This window comes from Chiloscyllium punctatum, chromosome 38 (genome assembly GCF_047496795.1).
Source record: "Chiloscyllium punctatum isolate Juve2018m chromosome 38, sChiPun1.3, whole genome shotgun sequence".
NCBI classification, from domain to species: Eukaryota; Metazoa; Chordata; class Chondrichthyes; order Orectolobiformes; family Hemiscylliidae; genus Chiloscyllium; species Chiloscyllium punctatum.
The window spans coordinates 40648592-40664174 of record NC_092776.1 but is presented as its reverse complement, the minus strand read 5'-3'; the positions used below and the strand labels follow the sequence as shown (position 1 = coordinate 40664174).

Here is a 15583-nt window from a genome sequence, read left to right as displayed (position 1 = left end):
TGCTGGTGCTGAGCTCCAATAGTGGAGGGAATGAATATTTTGCATGTGGTGCCAACTCAGCAAGCTGTTTTGACTTGGATGATGTTAAACATCTTGAGTGTTGTTGGAGCTGCGCTCATCCAGCCAAGTGGGGAGTATTCCATCTCACTCCTGACTTGTGCCTTGTAGATTGTAGACAGGCTCTGGGGAGTCAGGAAGTGAGTTACTTGCCACAGAATTCATAGTCTCTGACCAGCTCTAATACCCCAGTTTTTCTTTTCATTACTTTGTCCCCACAGTGTGGTCAGAAGTTAGGATGTTCATGGGTGATGTTTGCACAACATCCAGTACCATTCACAACTCAGATACTGATACAACCACATGGACTGCAGTGGTTTAAGACTCACTATATCATCTTGTGGAAAATTAGGAATGGGCAATAAATGTTCGTCTTATTAGTAATGCTTACATCCCATGTAAAACAATTTTTAAAAATACAATTGGTATAAGATTGCAGTCATTTCACAATACGAGATAACTGAATGTCTATGGGCAACCATATTTTGAAAAGACCAATTACACTGCTAGCGATACGGTTAATAGTTGAGGTCATTCTAAGAATCATGGAAATGAGAGTGTTAGCAGTAGACCAGAGATATCAGAAAGCAACATGGTTAATTGAAGGAAAAGGAGCAAAAAAATCAATATTTGTGTTTACAGCTATATTGGAAAGTTAAACAAGCTGTATACTTATGTTTCATAGATTGCACCAAGGCATTTGACAAATTGAGACATGGACATATGATTATTATGTTTCATAACTTGGACATGGAAGAGAACAATTGAAGTAGGATTCATAATTTATATTGAGGCTAAAAGTAAGAATCAAGATAAACCATGAATATAGTGAATGATAGCTTTAAAAAAATGTGTGACAAGAGTTGTCATCTTTCTCGAGATGTTTACAAGCACAACAGTGAAATAATCAAAAAGCATCCGTTAGACTTGCCAGAAAATGTAATGGGTGCACAGAATGTAATTAATCTTGAGTTATGTTGACCCCAAATTAAGGTCAAGAGTGTAGTGCTGGAAAAGCACAGCAGGTCAAGGAGCATCTAAGAATCAGGAGAATCGACATTTCGAGCATAAACCCTTCATCAGGAATTCCTCGGATGCTGCTTGACCTGCTGTGTATTTCCAGCACTACACTCTTGACTCTGATATCCTGCACCTGGATTCCTCACTTTCTCTTATCACAAATTAATCAGGGCAGCTGTAGACAAAAATTTGTGATAATTCCTGGTCAGAACTGTTTTTAAAAAACACTATAATAAATGTGCATAATCATTAAACTGCAGGAAAATGGGATGCATTGGTAATATCAAAGAAAATGATTTCACAAGTTGCAACATGAGAGTGAATACGCATTCACTTGAAAGTATTAAATTTCATTAGTGGTTAAAAATAATTGATGTATCTATCCCATGCTCTGCAACTCATAACATTTTTTACATTGTGGTTCAGTTCTGCATGCCATATTTCTGAATCAAATGGAATGCAATAGCTTACTGAATTTCTGATTTTTTTTGTTACCAACTAAGACCGTGCATCATTATAACTGTTATCTGAAGGTGATCTTAGTATCTGTTTGAAGTTTATAATCAATATAGACAGAAAAATTGAGCTTTCATGGCAGAATCAAGATAAAAATGGTTACATTATTGTTTGATGTTTTTGTTTTAATCAACCCATTTGAACATGTTGTGTCAAACGTCTGGGTAGGTCGGCATGGATCACAGGTAGGTGAAAGTGAGTACTGCAGATGCTGGAGGTTAGAGCCAAGAGTGCAGTGCTGGAAAAGCACAGCAGGTCAGGCAGCATCCGAAGAGCAGGAAAATTGACGTTTTGGGTGAAATGATTTTGGGCATAAACCCTTCATCAGGAATTCCTCAGATGCTGCCCAACCTGCTGTGCTTTTCCAGCACCATACTCATGGATCACAGATATTTTGGCCTCGGAGGGAGGAAGAGAGAGAGAGAGAGAATGCCATTATTACATAAGCCGCTCCTCATGTTTATGATGACGTTGACTGCAGGATAATAATGTCAGCTGCATATGAATCTTATCATCCATTTATGCATTCTGAATAATCAAATAAATTTGAAAACCTAGTTTTATAAGACTGACTAGTTTATTTTCCTTTTGAAAGACTTACAGTTTATTCTACCTGGATTTATTAGTGAAGGAGTTGCAAGGTATATCATATACCCACCTGACGTTGCCGATTCTTCAGCTGGCACACTTAATAGCCAATGATGTGTTGGATAGCAAGAGTCTCTCTGACTTTTACCATCTCAGGTTAATACTTTTTTCAAAGTACAGTAATTAATTATCTCCAAATGTTATGTAATTTCAGTAATGTTGATGTTATCTCATTATTTTTATCTATAATTTATGTTACTTGTTTATTTAAAAAGTCCAAGTTTTCTTTGTCATTCCCATCCTCCCACTTAACCGTGGCACTGTGGCCTTCAGAAGTGACCAGCCTTCACTTCGCCAATTTTTGTCATGTCCATTGGTTCACAAAATGTCTTCCATACTTTATCGCTCGCCAAATGCTTCTTACTCGTAAGCCCTCTTAAAGTTCTTGCTTTAATTGGAACTACAAATGTTACTTCCACAACTGTTTAACCAATATGATCATTAATTTGCCATTTTTGTGATCTTCACCATGCCTTTTGCAGCTGTCTCTGCATCCTTAGATCTCGCAGTCTCCTATCCACTTTCTTAAGATTTTTTACCAATTCTTCACTTCCTTTCAATAGCATTTTTCTAAAATGTTCTCAAGCTATCTTGTGTTTCTACCACTGTCACTAGACCACCTCCAGAAATCACCTACAATCTTTTTCACTCTTTTATATTTACAAAAAATTATTATAGTTGGAAAAAAAATCATTTCTCTTGGGTGTGTTCATACCATTTTTTCATTTCACCAACTGAAAAACAAATATTTGTCCCACCTTCTGCTTTCTGTCCCCATATGGATTATTTCACTATCTGTATTCCTCATAGTATTCTGTACATCAGGCTTCAATGTCAAATCACCACCCAATACCCTTTACCTATGCACACTATTGTTTTCTTGAAAAATTTAGTTAAATTGTGATTGTTTGCCCTTCCCAAACTGATGAAACTATACTTTCCTAAACAATCACTGTTGGCCTGCAATTGAAGTCAAACTAACTGGTGAATAATACATTATATCATTTTCTCTTTTATTAAATAGGGATGTAACTTCTGTCATCCTGTAGTTCTTAAACATAATTCCCTTTTCAGAAAATGATAAAATTGCACAATTCTTCAATTTTTAGGTGTGTTGGAATACACACTATGTGGGCCTGGAAAATTTTATTTCCATTAATTTCTTCATGCAGTTTCCTTCTGAGCATATCTATTTGTTAATGACCCTTCTACTTTTCCCTTAGTAACTGCACTGAACTATTTTTATCATCCTACGTAAATACTGAGCAAGTGACAATGTTATTCTCACAAAGAAGCCATTCTTTGTTATCATATATGTAATCCTCTGTTATTATAAAATGCATCTTTTAATAGATTAGCTCAAATTACAGTTTCAGCTACTTGAATCCTTGCAGCATTTAAGATTTGTTACATCTGTTTCCTTCACCACACCAATTGATAAATCACAAAATTACACTTACCAGATGTTTTGTTTGTATTCTGTCTCTTGTCCTGAATTACAATAAAGTGTTTGTTTTTCACAGGCTTGCCCAGATATGTTTGGAGCTGAATCTAAGGCAAGCTGCACAGTACCATGAAAAGATACCTGGATCAGTATTTATCTATGAGGCAGAACGAACTAAGTATGCTACTTTTGTTATTGTTCAGGACAGTATAGTTCATATTTACACAAATAATTCCTGACTTTCAAAAATATGAAAGATTGAAATAAGCAATTTTCCTAGTGGGTACACTAAACTATACAACTCAATGTATACTTTTCAACCAGTAAGTTAATTGAAAGTTAATTCATTAAAACTGTTAGTTTCAGTGTAATTGAAGTAAAGCAAACAATTTTATCTAGATGAAATATTGAATGAGAAAGGCCAAGAACTATTTCAGGTGAAGTTTTCCAAATGAATTTTTAAGTGATATTCACTTCAAAATATTAAATGATGTAAATTAAAAATAAGGAGTGATACATGGTAAACGGCTAATCCAGTGTTGTCTGTTTACACACGCCAAACTTAAAATTATTCCTTGGTAGAACTGAGTGAATGTTGTCTGGCCACAATATTTTTCAGTACCTTCTGTTTCAAGAAAGCTTCGCAATACAGAGTTCCAGTATGTGAGTGAGGCCTTCCAACATTCACCTGTAACTCACCTTTGAATAGAGGGGTGAGTGGGTATCCGTGTCCTATTCAAGAGAGGGTGTTAATCAGAATTTGAATTACTATCACTGGCATCAAATCACTGTTAGGTTCAGTGTGTACATTGTGTGCTGGTTGATGTTACAATCTACCCACTATCCAGACCTCCAGTGCATGCTCTCTGTGTCCATGCTAACACCCTGCATAAGATGATGTCTGTTGAGACTTGTACCAGAATTGTGAACATGCCACTTGTCATACCTAAAATATGGTGACTACATAGCTATTTAGTTTGAGAGTTGAGGTATTTTACAATCTTGTCTTATAATAGGCCATGTGATATTTGTGGACACCAAGCATAAGTTGACAGAGGTAAAGGTTCAACAGGCCATAGATTAGTTGGCTGCAAATCATTATGTTATGCATACCACAATCAAATTGCAGCATCTTCAGTGGACTGCAACTTGTGCAAGTTCCTCCACTCCTTATCATGCGCATGTCAGTCTGTAAATGCTTTTGAGAGAGTGTTAGTTGTTGAAATGGGCTGTTCATATTTTCATTCTGCCAAACAATCACAGTGGGAATCTCTAAGGGGACACATTATGATACAATTAATAATGGCCATTTTATATGTGTGGCTGAATGAAATAAGAAATGACCACAGAAATATCATGTTGCAGCTGTGCAGAACATTGTTGAGGCTACTTTTAGAATACTGCATACAATTCTGGCCGCCTTTTTACAGGAAGGATGTTGTTAAACTGGAGAAGGTGCAGAAAAGCTTTACAAGAATGTTGCCAGGACTGGAGGATTTGGGTAACAGGGAGAGGCTGAAAAGGCTGGGGCTTTATTCCCTGGAGTGTCAGAGGCTGAGAGGTGATCTTATAGAGGTTTAGAAAATCATGAGGGGCATGGATAGGGTGAATAGCCAAGGCCTTTTTCCAAGGGAGGGTGAGTTCAAAACTAGAGTGCGTAGGTTTATGTTGAGAGGGGAAAGATTTAAAAGAGACCTAAGGGGCACTCTTTGCACTCAGACAGTGGTGCATGTATGGAATGACTTCCCAGAGGAAATGGTGGAGGCTGGTACAATTGCAACATTTAAAAGGCATTTAGGTGGGTACATGAGTAGGAAGGGTTTACAGGGATATGGGGCAAATGCTGATAATTGTGGCTCGGTCAGATTAGTGATCTGATCAGTGAGGACGAGTTGGACTGAAGGGTTTGTTTCCGTGCTGTATAACTCTATGACTCTAAACTATGGGAAAAACTTCTTGAAGTTATTCAATAATTGAGGCAATCTATTGGTTGGCGTGGACAAATTGGACCGAAGGCTCTGTTTCTGTGCTGTACATCTCTATTGAAGTGGCAGCACTAAAGAAAAATATCGGTAGTCATTTGCATTGAGCATCAAGTGAGTCAAGGATAGTTCACCCTGACATCCACTTGGCTTTCCCACATCTATGCCTATTTTATACGAATAAGTATCATGCCTAATTTTGACTATGCTCTTTTTAAAACTGGGTAGTTTCCGACAGTCTTTGATTCACAAAGGATATAAACATGTGAATTTATAGGTTATTTGACATTTAGCAGATGGGGTCTAATGTTGGAAAGTGCGAGGTCATTCACTTTGGTAGAAAGAATCAGGAGGCAGATTATTATTTAAATGAAGTGAGAAACTGCAGTACTGAGGGATTTACATGCTCTCATGCTGGAAACACAAAAGGCTAGCGTGTGGTGCAGCAAGTAATTAAGAAGGCTAATGGCCTTTATTGCTAAGAGATTAGAGTTTAAAAGCAAGAAAGTGCTGTTACAGTTGTACAAAGTATCAACGAGACCGCATCTGGTGAACTGTGTACAGTTTTGGTCCCTGTATTTAAGAAAGGATGTACTGGCACTGGAGGTGTTCAAAATAAATTCACCAGACTGATTCCTGGGATGAAGTAGTTGACTTATGAAGAACATCTGAGCAACTTAGTCCTAATTTCACAAGAGTCTCAAAGAATGGGAGGTGATCGTATTGCAACATACAAGATTCTGAGATGACTTGAAAGGGTTACTGTTGAAAAGCTGCTTCCACTAGCGCAGGAGTCTTGAATCAGGAGACATACTTACAGAATTAATTTTAAAACTGTGATTCAAAGCAATTTCTTCTCTCAGAGGGGAGTGAATGTCTCATACTCTCTACCCCAGTGAGTTGTGGAGGCTCGATTGCTGAAACATTTAGAGGTGGTGGATAGATTTTTGAAATATCGAGGAATTGAAGGCCATGCAGAGGTGGCACAAAAGGAGAATTGAAGCCTGGGAAAATTCAGCCAGGGCAGGGCTGCCTTGAGAGGTCAAATAGTCTCCACCTGCTCCTACTTCTTACGTTCTCTTCATACTTTAGAGTTTATGAACCTTAAAAATTCTTTGGCCTGTATCATTGATGGTAAATATATGCCAAACATTGCCTATTACAAGAACCTTAGCCTCAGGATGTGCTGATTAATTGTCAAGCAACAATAACATCTTGCAGTTTTCATCAAGCCCAACTAATGTGTAATAAGTGTGCGCCTATGGAATGAAGTGCTTATGAATCCAGTCCCAATGAATTTCTCTGCTTATTCCATGCTATCTTGTTACCTTAAGAATGCACAGGAAATATTCTTCCCCCCAAAACATGCTGGGCACTGGCTTTTTTGAATACACAACAGCTTGTGTCTCCCATTCATATTAGCACAACCAAACACGGTTCACCTAACTTTTCTGTCAATTACACCTGTTAGTTACATCAACTGTTGTTAAGCTTCTCCTTGGTAAGTAATGCCAAATTAGTGATGTTTTATCAGCATTATAGATTTGTTAACTGAAAGATTTTTATCAGTAATTAACTTAAAACAATAATCCCACAAAGCATAACTCAGTGCTCTGCTATGCCAGCGCAGCTATTCCTTTTAAACTGTAAGTTTTTTCACTCACTTTTTTGCAATTAAAATTCTTGCATTGCCCATTTATTTTAAAAGGTTCTGATTTTGGACATCACCAATCTTTAGCCAACTGTGAGGCACTGTACCATATTATTAGTGGTTGTAAATAACCATGTTTACTTGTGACTAGTTTAAATCTTGTTTAGCAAAAATGCTTAATGTGAATGTCCATGTTTCTTAAGATGTCGGCAAGAAGTGGCTCATTTGAAAGATCGCCGATTACACATTGCAAAAGAAAAGCAATTAATTGAAGCTGAAAACCTAGCTGAAACACGAAAAGGTTCAAACAAAGAACTGGTGAGCCATGACTTTCAAAGCAAATATTTATCACTTTTATGATTTGCTATCTTTTGTTGTGATAGTTGTAAATGCAGTGATGGATACGCTTGAAGAACATAGATTCACCAGACTGATTCCTGGCATGAAGTGGTTGACTTATGAAGAACACCTGAGCAATTTAGGCCTAATTTCATGAGTGTCTCAAAGAATGAGGGGTGATCTTCTTGCAACATAGAAGATTCTGACAGGACTTGAAAGGGTGGCTGTTGAATAACTGCTTCCATTAGCGCAGGAATCTTGAATCAGGAGTCATACTTACAGAATTCATTTTAAAACTGCAATGCAAAGCAATTTCTTCTCCCAGAGGGTACTGAATGACATTTCAGAAAAAAAACGCTAGGTGATGCTGTGAATTTTTTTCGGAACATAAGAAACAAGAACTGGAGAAGGCTGTTTGGCCCTTTGAGCATGCTCCCCATTCAACAAAATGTGATTGGTCTTCTACTTCAATCCCTTTTCCCACACTGCCTCTTACCTCACAAAAAATATATCCAACTTGTTCTTGTATATACTCACTGACTGAGCACCCATAGCTATCTAGGATAGAGGATTCCAACGATTCACAACTTGTTGAATGAAGACATTTATTTTCATCTCAATGTGAAATGGAAGATTTCTTATCCTGAGAATGTGACCCATGTTCTAGATTCCCCAGCTAGGGGAAGCATTTTCTCAGCTGCTATCACATCAAGTCTGTTACAGATTTTACATTTTCAAATTTGATTGTCTCTCATTCATCTAAACTCAAGGTACTAGGCTTAGTCTACTCAATCTCTCCTCAAAGGAATTGCTCCTCATACCAGTAACCAATTTAATAAAACTTACTTGCCCCAGAGGCAGAGCAACAATGACCTAAAGGAGAACAAAACCAAGCTTTTACTTTTTTTTGTTAACTGGCAAATTGTATTTTTGTAACCATGTCCAAAGACAGCCAGGTCTTCATGGATGGTTATGTTCTTAGATTCGTCACCTGTGCTCATATTTCATGGGGGTCTATCAACTATGACATAAACCCAAGTTAGGAACCAACACACTCTGCACGGTATTAATGACATCATTATGCACAGACTTTTAGTAGTAGTAGTTTGAGATGCCAAGTACCAACATTATATAAATGCTTAAGGTTCCAGTCTGAGATGTTTTGCTATTGGAAGATTTCTCTCTGGAACCATCACAAAATTCCAAACAGTTTATCTACCTGAACTTCCCACGTGTGGTGTAGTCTGCAGATTTCTTATTGGACTTATCAACCATTTCAGGACCAGCCAACCACAGTAGAATCAAATCATCCTCACTCCAAAGGGATTATTTAACAGAAGAGTGGGATTAACAGAAATAGATTCAGAATTTGCCCATAGAGGTGATATCACATCATGTCTCAAAGATCCTTGGTTCATTCTTTGGTGATACTTCATCCTGAATCATTGATGTTTTCTACCAGTGGTGTTTGCCTTTGCCTTCCTTCCTGAGGTGTGAGGTAAGGAGGCAGATCCCCATGTAGAACAGGTATCAAACCTATATTACTGATATTATTTTAAACTACACATTTGCAATCTGAGTCAACCAGACTTTGGACAGTTCTTCTGTAATTAACTGAATAATTACCCAGGAAATATCAGACAGAAAAAAACCCGGTGTAACTTGAGGGCAATCCAAAATGGACACTGCAACCAATGGCAATGACACAAGTGACTGTATCCTGATTGCAGCCCTCCCTCCCTGATCCCCAAACTACCTCTCCCCAAAAAACTGACAATCTGCACAGACCCAACTGGCACCTCAGCCATCTGCCCTCCCATCCACCTGACACCTGACTCACCTACCACTTCCCACCTGTCACTGCTCCCATCCACCATTCCACCCATCTGCCACATCTCAATGGTCTCACACCCTACCCAGTTCCTCACACAGCTGGCACGTGTAACCCACTCATGTACCCACTCTCCCTGTTAATGCATTCACCAGTTAGCATTCAGACTGCACCTTTAAACATACCACATGGCAGCTAGTGCCATGGAAGTGTGTGTCTTGAGTCTTGCCCCCACTTTACTCCACTACCTCAGAGCTCTCCAAGGAATGCCATGCTCAGCATTTTGAAAACTTCATTCACAGGATGAGGATGTCACTGGCTAGACCAGGACTTATTGCCCAATCCTAATTGCCTAGAGGGTAGTTTGAGAGTCAATCACATTGCTGCAGGTAGGAGTCACATGTTGGCCAGACCAGGTAAGGATGTCAGTTTCCTTCCCTAAAGGACATTAGTGAACCAGATAGGTTTTTCCTGAAAATGGTTTTATAGTCATCATTAGACTCTTAATTGCTTTTTTTTAAAATGGAATTCAAATTGCTCCATTTGCCATGGCAGGATTTGAACCTGGATCTTCACAACATTTCTGCATCTCTGGATTAACTATCCAATGCCAGTGCCACTAGGTCATCACCTTCCCAGTAAAGCCGAGCCTGAGTGCAAACCCAGCAAGAAATATGCTGCAGGGTTGAGTTGGGGAGAAGTTTGTATGGAGTCGCCATCTGAGTTGGGAAAATATGAATTCTGATTTTAATATTTATGCTATTTAAATTAGTCTCAGTCTCATCTCTTCACACAGATCATTCAGGGTTCTAGGAACAGGCACAAGGCTACAATACCTATATTTGTGGTTTATACATGTACCACACAAGGCTCCATTCACAGCACAGAACCTCATCAAATTGGTCCAATGTTTTTAAACGAGTGAAGTAAGTTAAAATCAGATGTAGTATTCTCTTTCACTTGCTGTACTAAAAAGGAAGGCACTCTTAGTCCATCTTTCTTTGACATAGACTGACAGCACAAATGTGCTTCGTAGAGAAAAACGATTTAAAGTCCAAAGATCTGTTCAGTCTTTGAAACACTCGCCACTTTGGATAGAGCTCATTGGGCTTATAATTACACTTATGAGTCTTTGAAATTCTTATGAATTGTCAAAATAAACAAATGTCCATTCAAATTCCCCTTGAAAAATTGATTTTTTGAATTAAGTTTGGATAATAGTATCAAATGGGGAAATGATCTTATTGCTAGACTATTAATCCAATGAACTAGGTAATGCTCTGGAGACTGGGTTTGAATCTCACTATGGCAGACAGTGGAATTTGAAATCAAAAGAAATCAGCAACTGAGAGTCTAATGATGACCATGAATCCGTTGTTGATTGTCAGAAAAAACCATTTGGTTCACTGTTGTCCTTTAGGGAAGGAAACTGATATTCTTACCAGGTCTGGCTTACATGTGACTCCAAACCCACAGCAACGTGATTGACTCTTAACTGCCCTTTGTGACGGACAATAAATTTGGGCCAGCCAGTGATGCCCTCATCCTGTGAAGGAATAAAAGAAAAATCTGCCATCTTCACGTGCCTGACCTACATGTGACTCCAAAGCTGCCCAGACAGCAATCCTCACATCCCACAAGTGAAAAAAAAGTAACATAGGCATTCAATAAACTTGAAATAAACATCATTCTCAGAAGCTCATAAACTCATTAAACAAAGTTCAAAATCCCCATCACAGCTGAGTAAACAACCTCTTCTGGAGTGAATCCATTAGTAAGGCTAAGAGCTTGGGCAACGACTTTTAGATTAGATTAGATTAGATTAGATTAGATTACTTACAGTGTGGAAACAGGCCCTTCGGCCCAACAAGTCCACACCGCCCCGCCGAAGCGTAACCCACCCATACCCCTACATCTACATCTACCTCTTACCTCACACTACGGGCAATTTAGCATGGCCAATTCACCTGACCTGCACATCTTTGGACTGTGGGAGGAAACCGGAGCACCCGGAGGAAACCCACGCGGACACGGGGAGAACGTGCAAACTCCACACAGTCAGTCGCCTGAGGCGGGAATTGAACCCGGGTCTCCGGCGCTGCGAGGCAGCAGTGCTAACCACTGTGCCACCGTGCCGCCCACAGATTTTAATGGGATTTAATTTCAAAATGCTGTTAACTGAAGCCAAACACATAAAAGCTTTGTAGCAGACATGATAGTTGGCCAACATGTTCATTTTTGAAGGCTTATAACTGATGAGCCAGAGGTGATGGTGTTGACTCAGCCTTCTACCGTCTTTACATGAATGGTGTGTGTGCATGTGTGTGTGTGTGTGTGATTTGTAAGATTGAGAAAAGGCCCAATTTCCATGAAATGGATAAAAAAAATCCAACCCTATATATAATTCTTTTGTAATTTTTAAAATAGAAGATGCATATTACATCTCCAGTGATGCATCGCAAGAAATTAAGTGGAGTTTCTGTGGTGGATGTGTGGATCAGTAAAGCAGAAGTCTTGCTGCAGCTTGCATTTTACCAGCCTGCCAGAACTCTGTTAGCAGAGGCTCACATGGTTGCAAAGGTTAGTTAACTGTCAAAATAAACAAATGTCCATTCAAATTCCATGTCCATCCATGGATGATTTTGCAATGATAATAATGATTTTTGAAAGAAAGTAAAGGTCATTAAATAAATAGCTGTTACCTGTCAAAGTGCAAATAAACTTTGGAGTTATTAATGTATATATTTATTCCCTATTCACAAAATAGACATTTTCATAATTTTACAGCTGAAATTCTGAAAGGTTTGCATAAAAACGGTAGACAAATTTGGTGGGAATTTGAATTCCCATAAAGAGCCTGTCTTGCATTATCCTGCCCACTTTGGATTTTACAGGAGTGTGTTCAGAGGCAAGAGCAAATCCACTAACCTCTGCTTCCTACTGAGTTTCCCTAAGGGTTGGGAAATCTAGCTACTACAGTAAAAATTAGAATGATCGTAAAAGTGAAGGCTTATGCACTTTGTGGTAATATTTAATTGACCAAACAGCTGCCTTGGTGCCCTAACCTTCATTCCATTGCATTAATAACCAGATGTGGGTGACTTCCAGTTGTGTTAGATTTCTTTTTCAGATTGCTGTTATTTCTGCACAATCCTAACCCCAAACTCATTGGAGGATAAAAGGTAAAGTTCATCCCTGTTGTTTTATGATTTGATGGTTACACTATTCTATGACATGCAGTCATGGCAATCTGGACTATTTCTGTTAAGCCTGATGTGAAATTGAGGAATATGACCTGAGCTTTGCATTAGTCCACTGGAATCAGGAGGAAACGACTGATCACAGATAAAGGCCTTGCTGATCTGAGCTAACTTCAACCCATGGCAGTCATGAGATCTTGACTGTAGAGCCTTTCTGTTAGACCTGCAAACTAGTCTCAATGCTTTATGCTCCTTTTACAAGCAAAACTAAGATTTTACCATGTATCATTTATTTTGTCTGCTTTGTGATAATTCTGTTACATCTGTATAGGATAACTTGTTTGAAGCAGAGTAAGTGTGATTTTATTTTAAACTGCATTGGTCAGTTTAAAATTTCCAGCTCTATTTTGTATCACTGTAATACTTCCATCATAGTTTAACTGTGCTGAATCACTTAACCCAATTCCAAATATCCAAGTTTATATTTCATGAATACATAAGACATCCAATTTATGTACATTGAAATTTCCAGACACTTGTTCATTTAATTCTAGTTTAACTGTTAGCATTCCTGGTGAAACTTCCCAAAACTTGCTCTTTTTTTTGCTCTATTAGGAGTTTGGAGACAAGGACAATTTGGCAAAGGTCCTATACCTTCTAGCTGTTCTAGCTAATTGTGAAAAAAACCACGGTCAGGCTAAATTGCTCTTGAAAGAAGCCGAAAGTATTGGAGGAAATGAATATTTCTGGTATGATGCAATTATCTGTCTAATATGCGCAATTCAGGGAGAAAATCATGAGGATTCAAAGGAACAGGTGAGAAACTAATGGCTATTCCATTCTGAACAATGTAATTCCTATAACAAATTAAATGAACCAGTTCAAAGAAGAGAGACTCATGTTAATTCTTGATGAGAAAGGAAACAAAAGGTTATCAAGGATAGTCAGTGTGTATTTCAAGCATGTTCTGTTTTTATTCCTTCCAGGAATAGGTCAATGATCCTAAACTCTCCCACGTCTCTATTCACTTTTTCAGGATTTGTCTTAATTTTTCTTCATATCAAACTTGAACATCTCTTGTCTGCTGTCCTAGCCTAAATTAACCCAGGCTTGATATTCCCCAATTATTGACTTATTTTCATGAAAAATCAATCAATGTAGTTAGTCAGATAAGTATTCTTCACAGTAATAAATCAATTGGACTTCAAGTCTACAATTATTCCTTCATCAATGTACTGTACTTCTTTAGTGCTTTGGTAGTTATTTGGTTCTAATATCACATGCTGGCTAAGGAAACAAAGGCTCTGATCTTGATTTGGAGAATTTATCGGGCAGCCAGTAAATTTCATTGTTTGTCTCGTGCTTATGTGACAAAGTCCAAACAACTTTTATCATTGAACATTATTCAAATTTGACACATAAACCACTATCTTGAGTCTCAACATTCACCATTTTCCAATGCTTCTGAAGGCCAATCTGTACCAATCCAAGAGGTGATAGCTTTTCACTGACATATTGTGGGAAGTTTTTTTTTGTACAGTCTGTTGAAAAAATGAGGAACAAGGACAAACAAAAAAGTTTCTATTAGCCGTTGCCATGCACTACTGTATTTTGCAGTGTAAAACCTATTGGACGATATCACTTCTGACATTTTGAAGTTGATCTGTCATGACTATTCCATAACGATGACGCAGTTGTTTATTTTTGTTCATTCACGGGATGTGAGCATCACTGGCTAGGCATTTATTGTCTATCCCAGAGGGCAGTTAAGAATCAACCACATTGCTGTGCATCTAGAATCATATGTAGGCCAGACCAGGTAAGAATGACAATTTCTGCCCCTAAAGGACATTAGTGGACCAGATGGGGTTTTCCAACAATCAACAATGATTTAATAATTAACATTAGACTCTGAATTCCAGATTTTGTTTCATTGAATTCAAGTTCTACCAAGTCCACACAACATTGTCTTGGTCTCTGGATTAATAGTTTAGTGATAATATTACTAGACCATCACTTCCTCCTGAGGGGCAGTAAAATCTCTTTACAATTCCTTAGATCAAGCTCTCAGTGCTGTTTGGTAAATTAACTGTATCTTCAGCATACCTGAATTGGCATTAACCAGTACTGTAACCACATCTATGGTTACCTTTCTTTCCTTGGAATTAGGACTCTTGATCCATTGCAACAGATGCATTAATTTATAAATACTTACACAATCAGAAGTTTATCACATTCAAAAAAAATATGGATCATATGTTAGTTTAGCCAAGGAAACCATTGAGTCAGTTCTGCTCTGATGCAACTGTATCAGTTCCAGTACATCTAGATATTTCACCTTGATTATGCTACCATCTCACTAGAACTTTAATTGAGCAGAAGATGGCCTACTATTTCCAGAAGCCATTCAATAAGGTGCCATATGAAAAGTTATTACACAAGATAGGAGCTCACAGTTTTGGGAGTAATGCATTAGCATGGATTAATAGTTGGTTAACACACAGAGAACAGAGAGTCGGGATTTAATGGCTCTTATTCAGATTAGAAAAGATGTAACTACTGGAATACCACAAAGATTGATCCTAAGGCCTCAATTTATTTGCTATCTATGTTGATGACTTGAAGAAGAGTGTAATGTATCCAAAATTGCTGATGATACAAAATAGGTGGGAAGACACATTGTCATGAGGACATAATGAATCTGCAATGGGATATTGCTAGGCTGAGTGAGTGGGCAAAAGTTTGGCAAATGGAGTTTAATGTAAGCAAGTGAGGCCATGCACATTGGTAAGAAGAATCAAAAGACAGACAGTTACTAAATGGAGAAAGAAAGTACAGCACAAGATGGATCTGGTTGTTCATGTGCATAAAACAAAATATTAGCATGTGTGGACA

General features: G+C 38.1%; 1 protein-coding gene across 1 annotated transcript in view; it reads left to right on the top strand.

The window, feature by feature from the left end:
• cfap46 (cilia and flagella associated protein 46) overlaps window positions 1-15583 on the top strand; it is a 219984-nt gene that overhangs the window by 99488 nt on the left and 104913 nt on the right. Inside the window, exons 32-36 of the mRNA XM_072557677.1 lie at window positions 2189-2337; window positions 3765-3863; window positions 7522-7636; window positions 11916-12068; window positions 13304-13504. Coding sequence (XP_072413778.1) covers window positions 2189-2337; window positions 3765-3863; window positions 7522-7636; window positions 11916-12068; window positions 13304-13504 — 717 coding nt within the window. The remainder of the gene's footprint in view (window positions 1-2188; window positions 2338-3764; window positions 3864-7521; window positions 7637-11915; window positions 12069-13303; window positions 13505-15583) is intronic.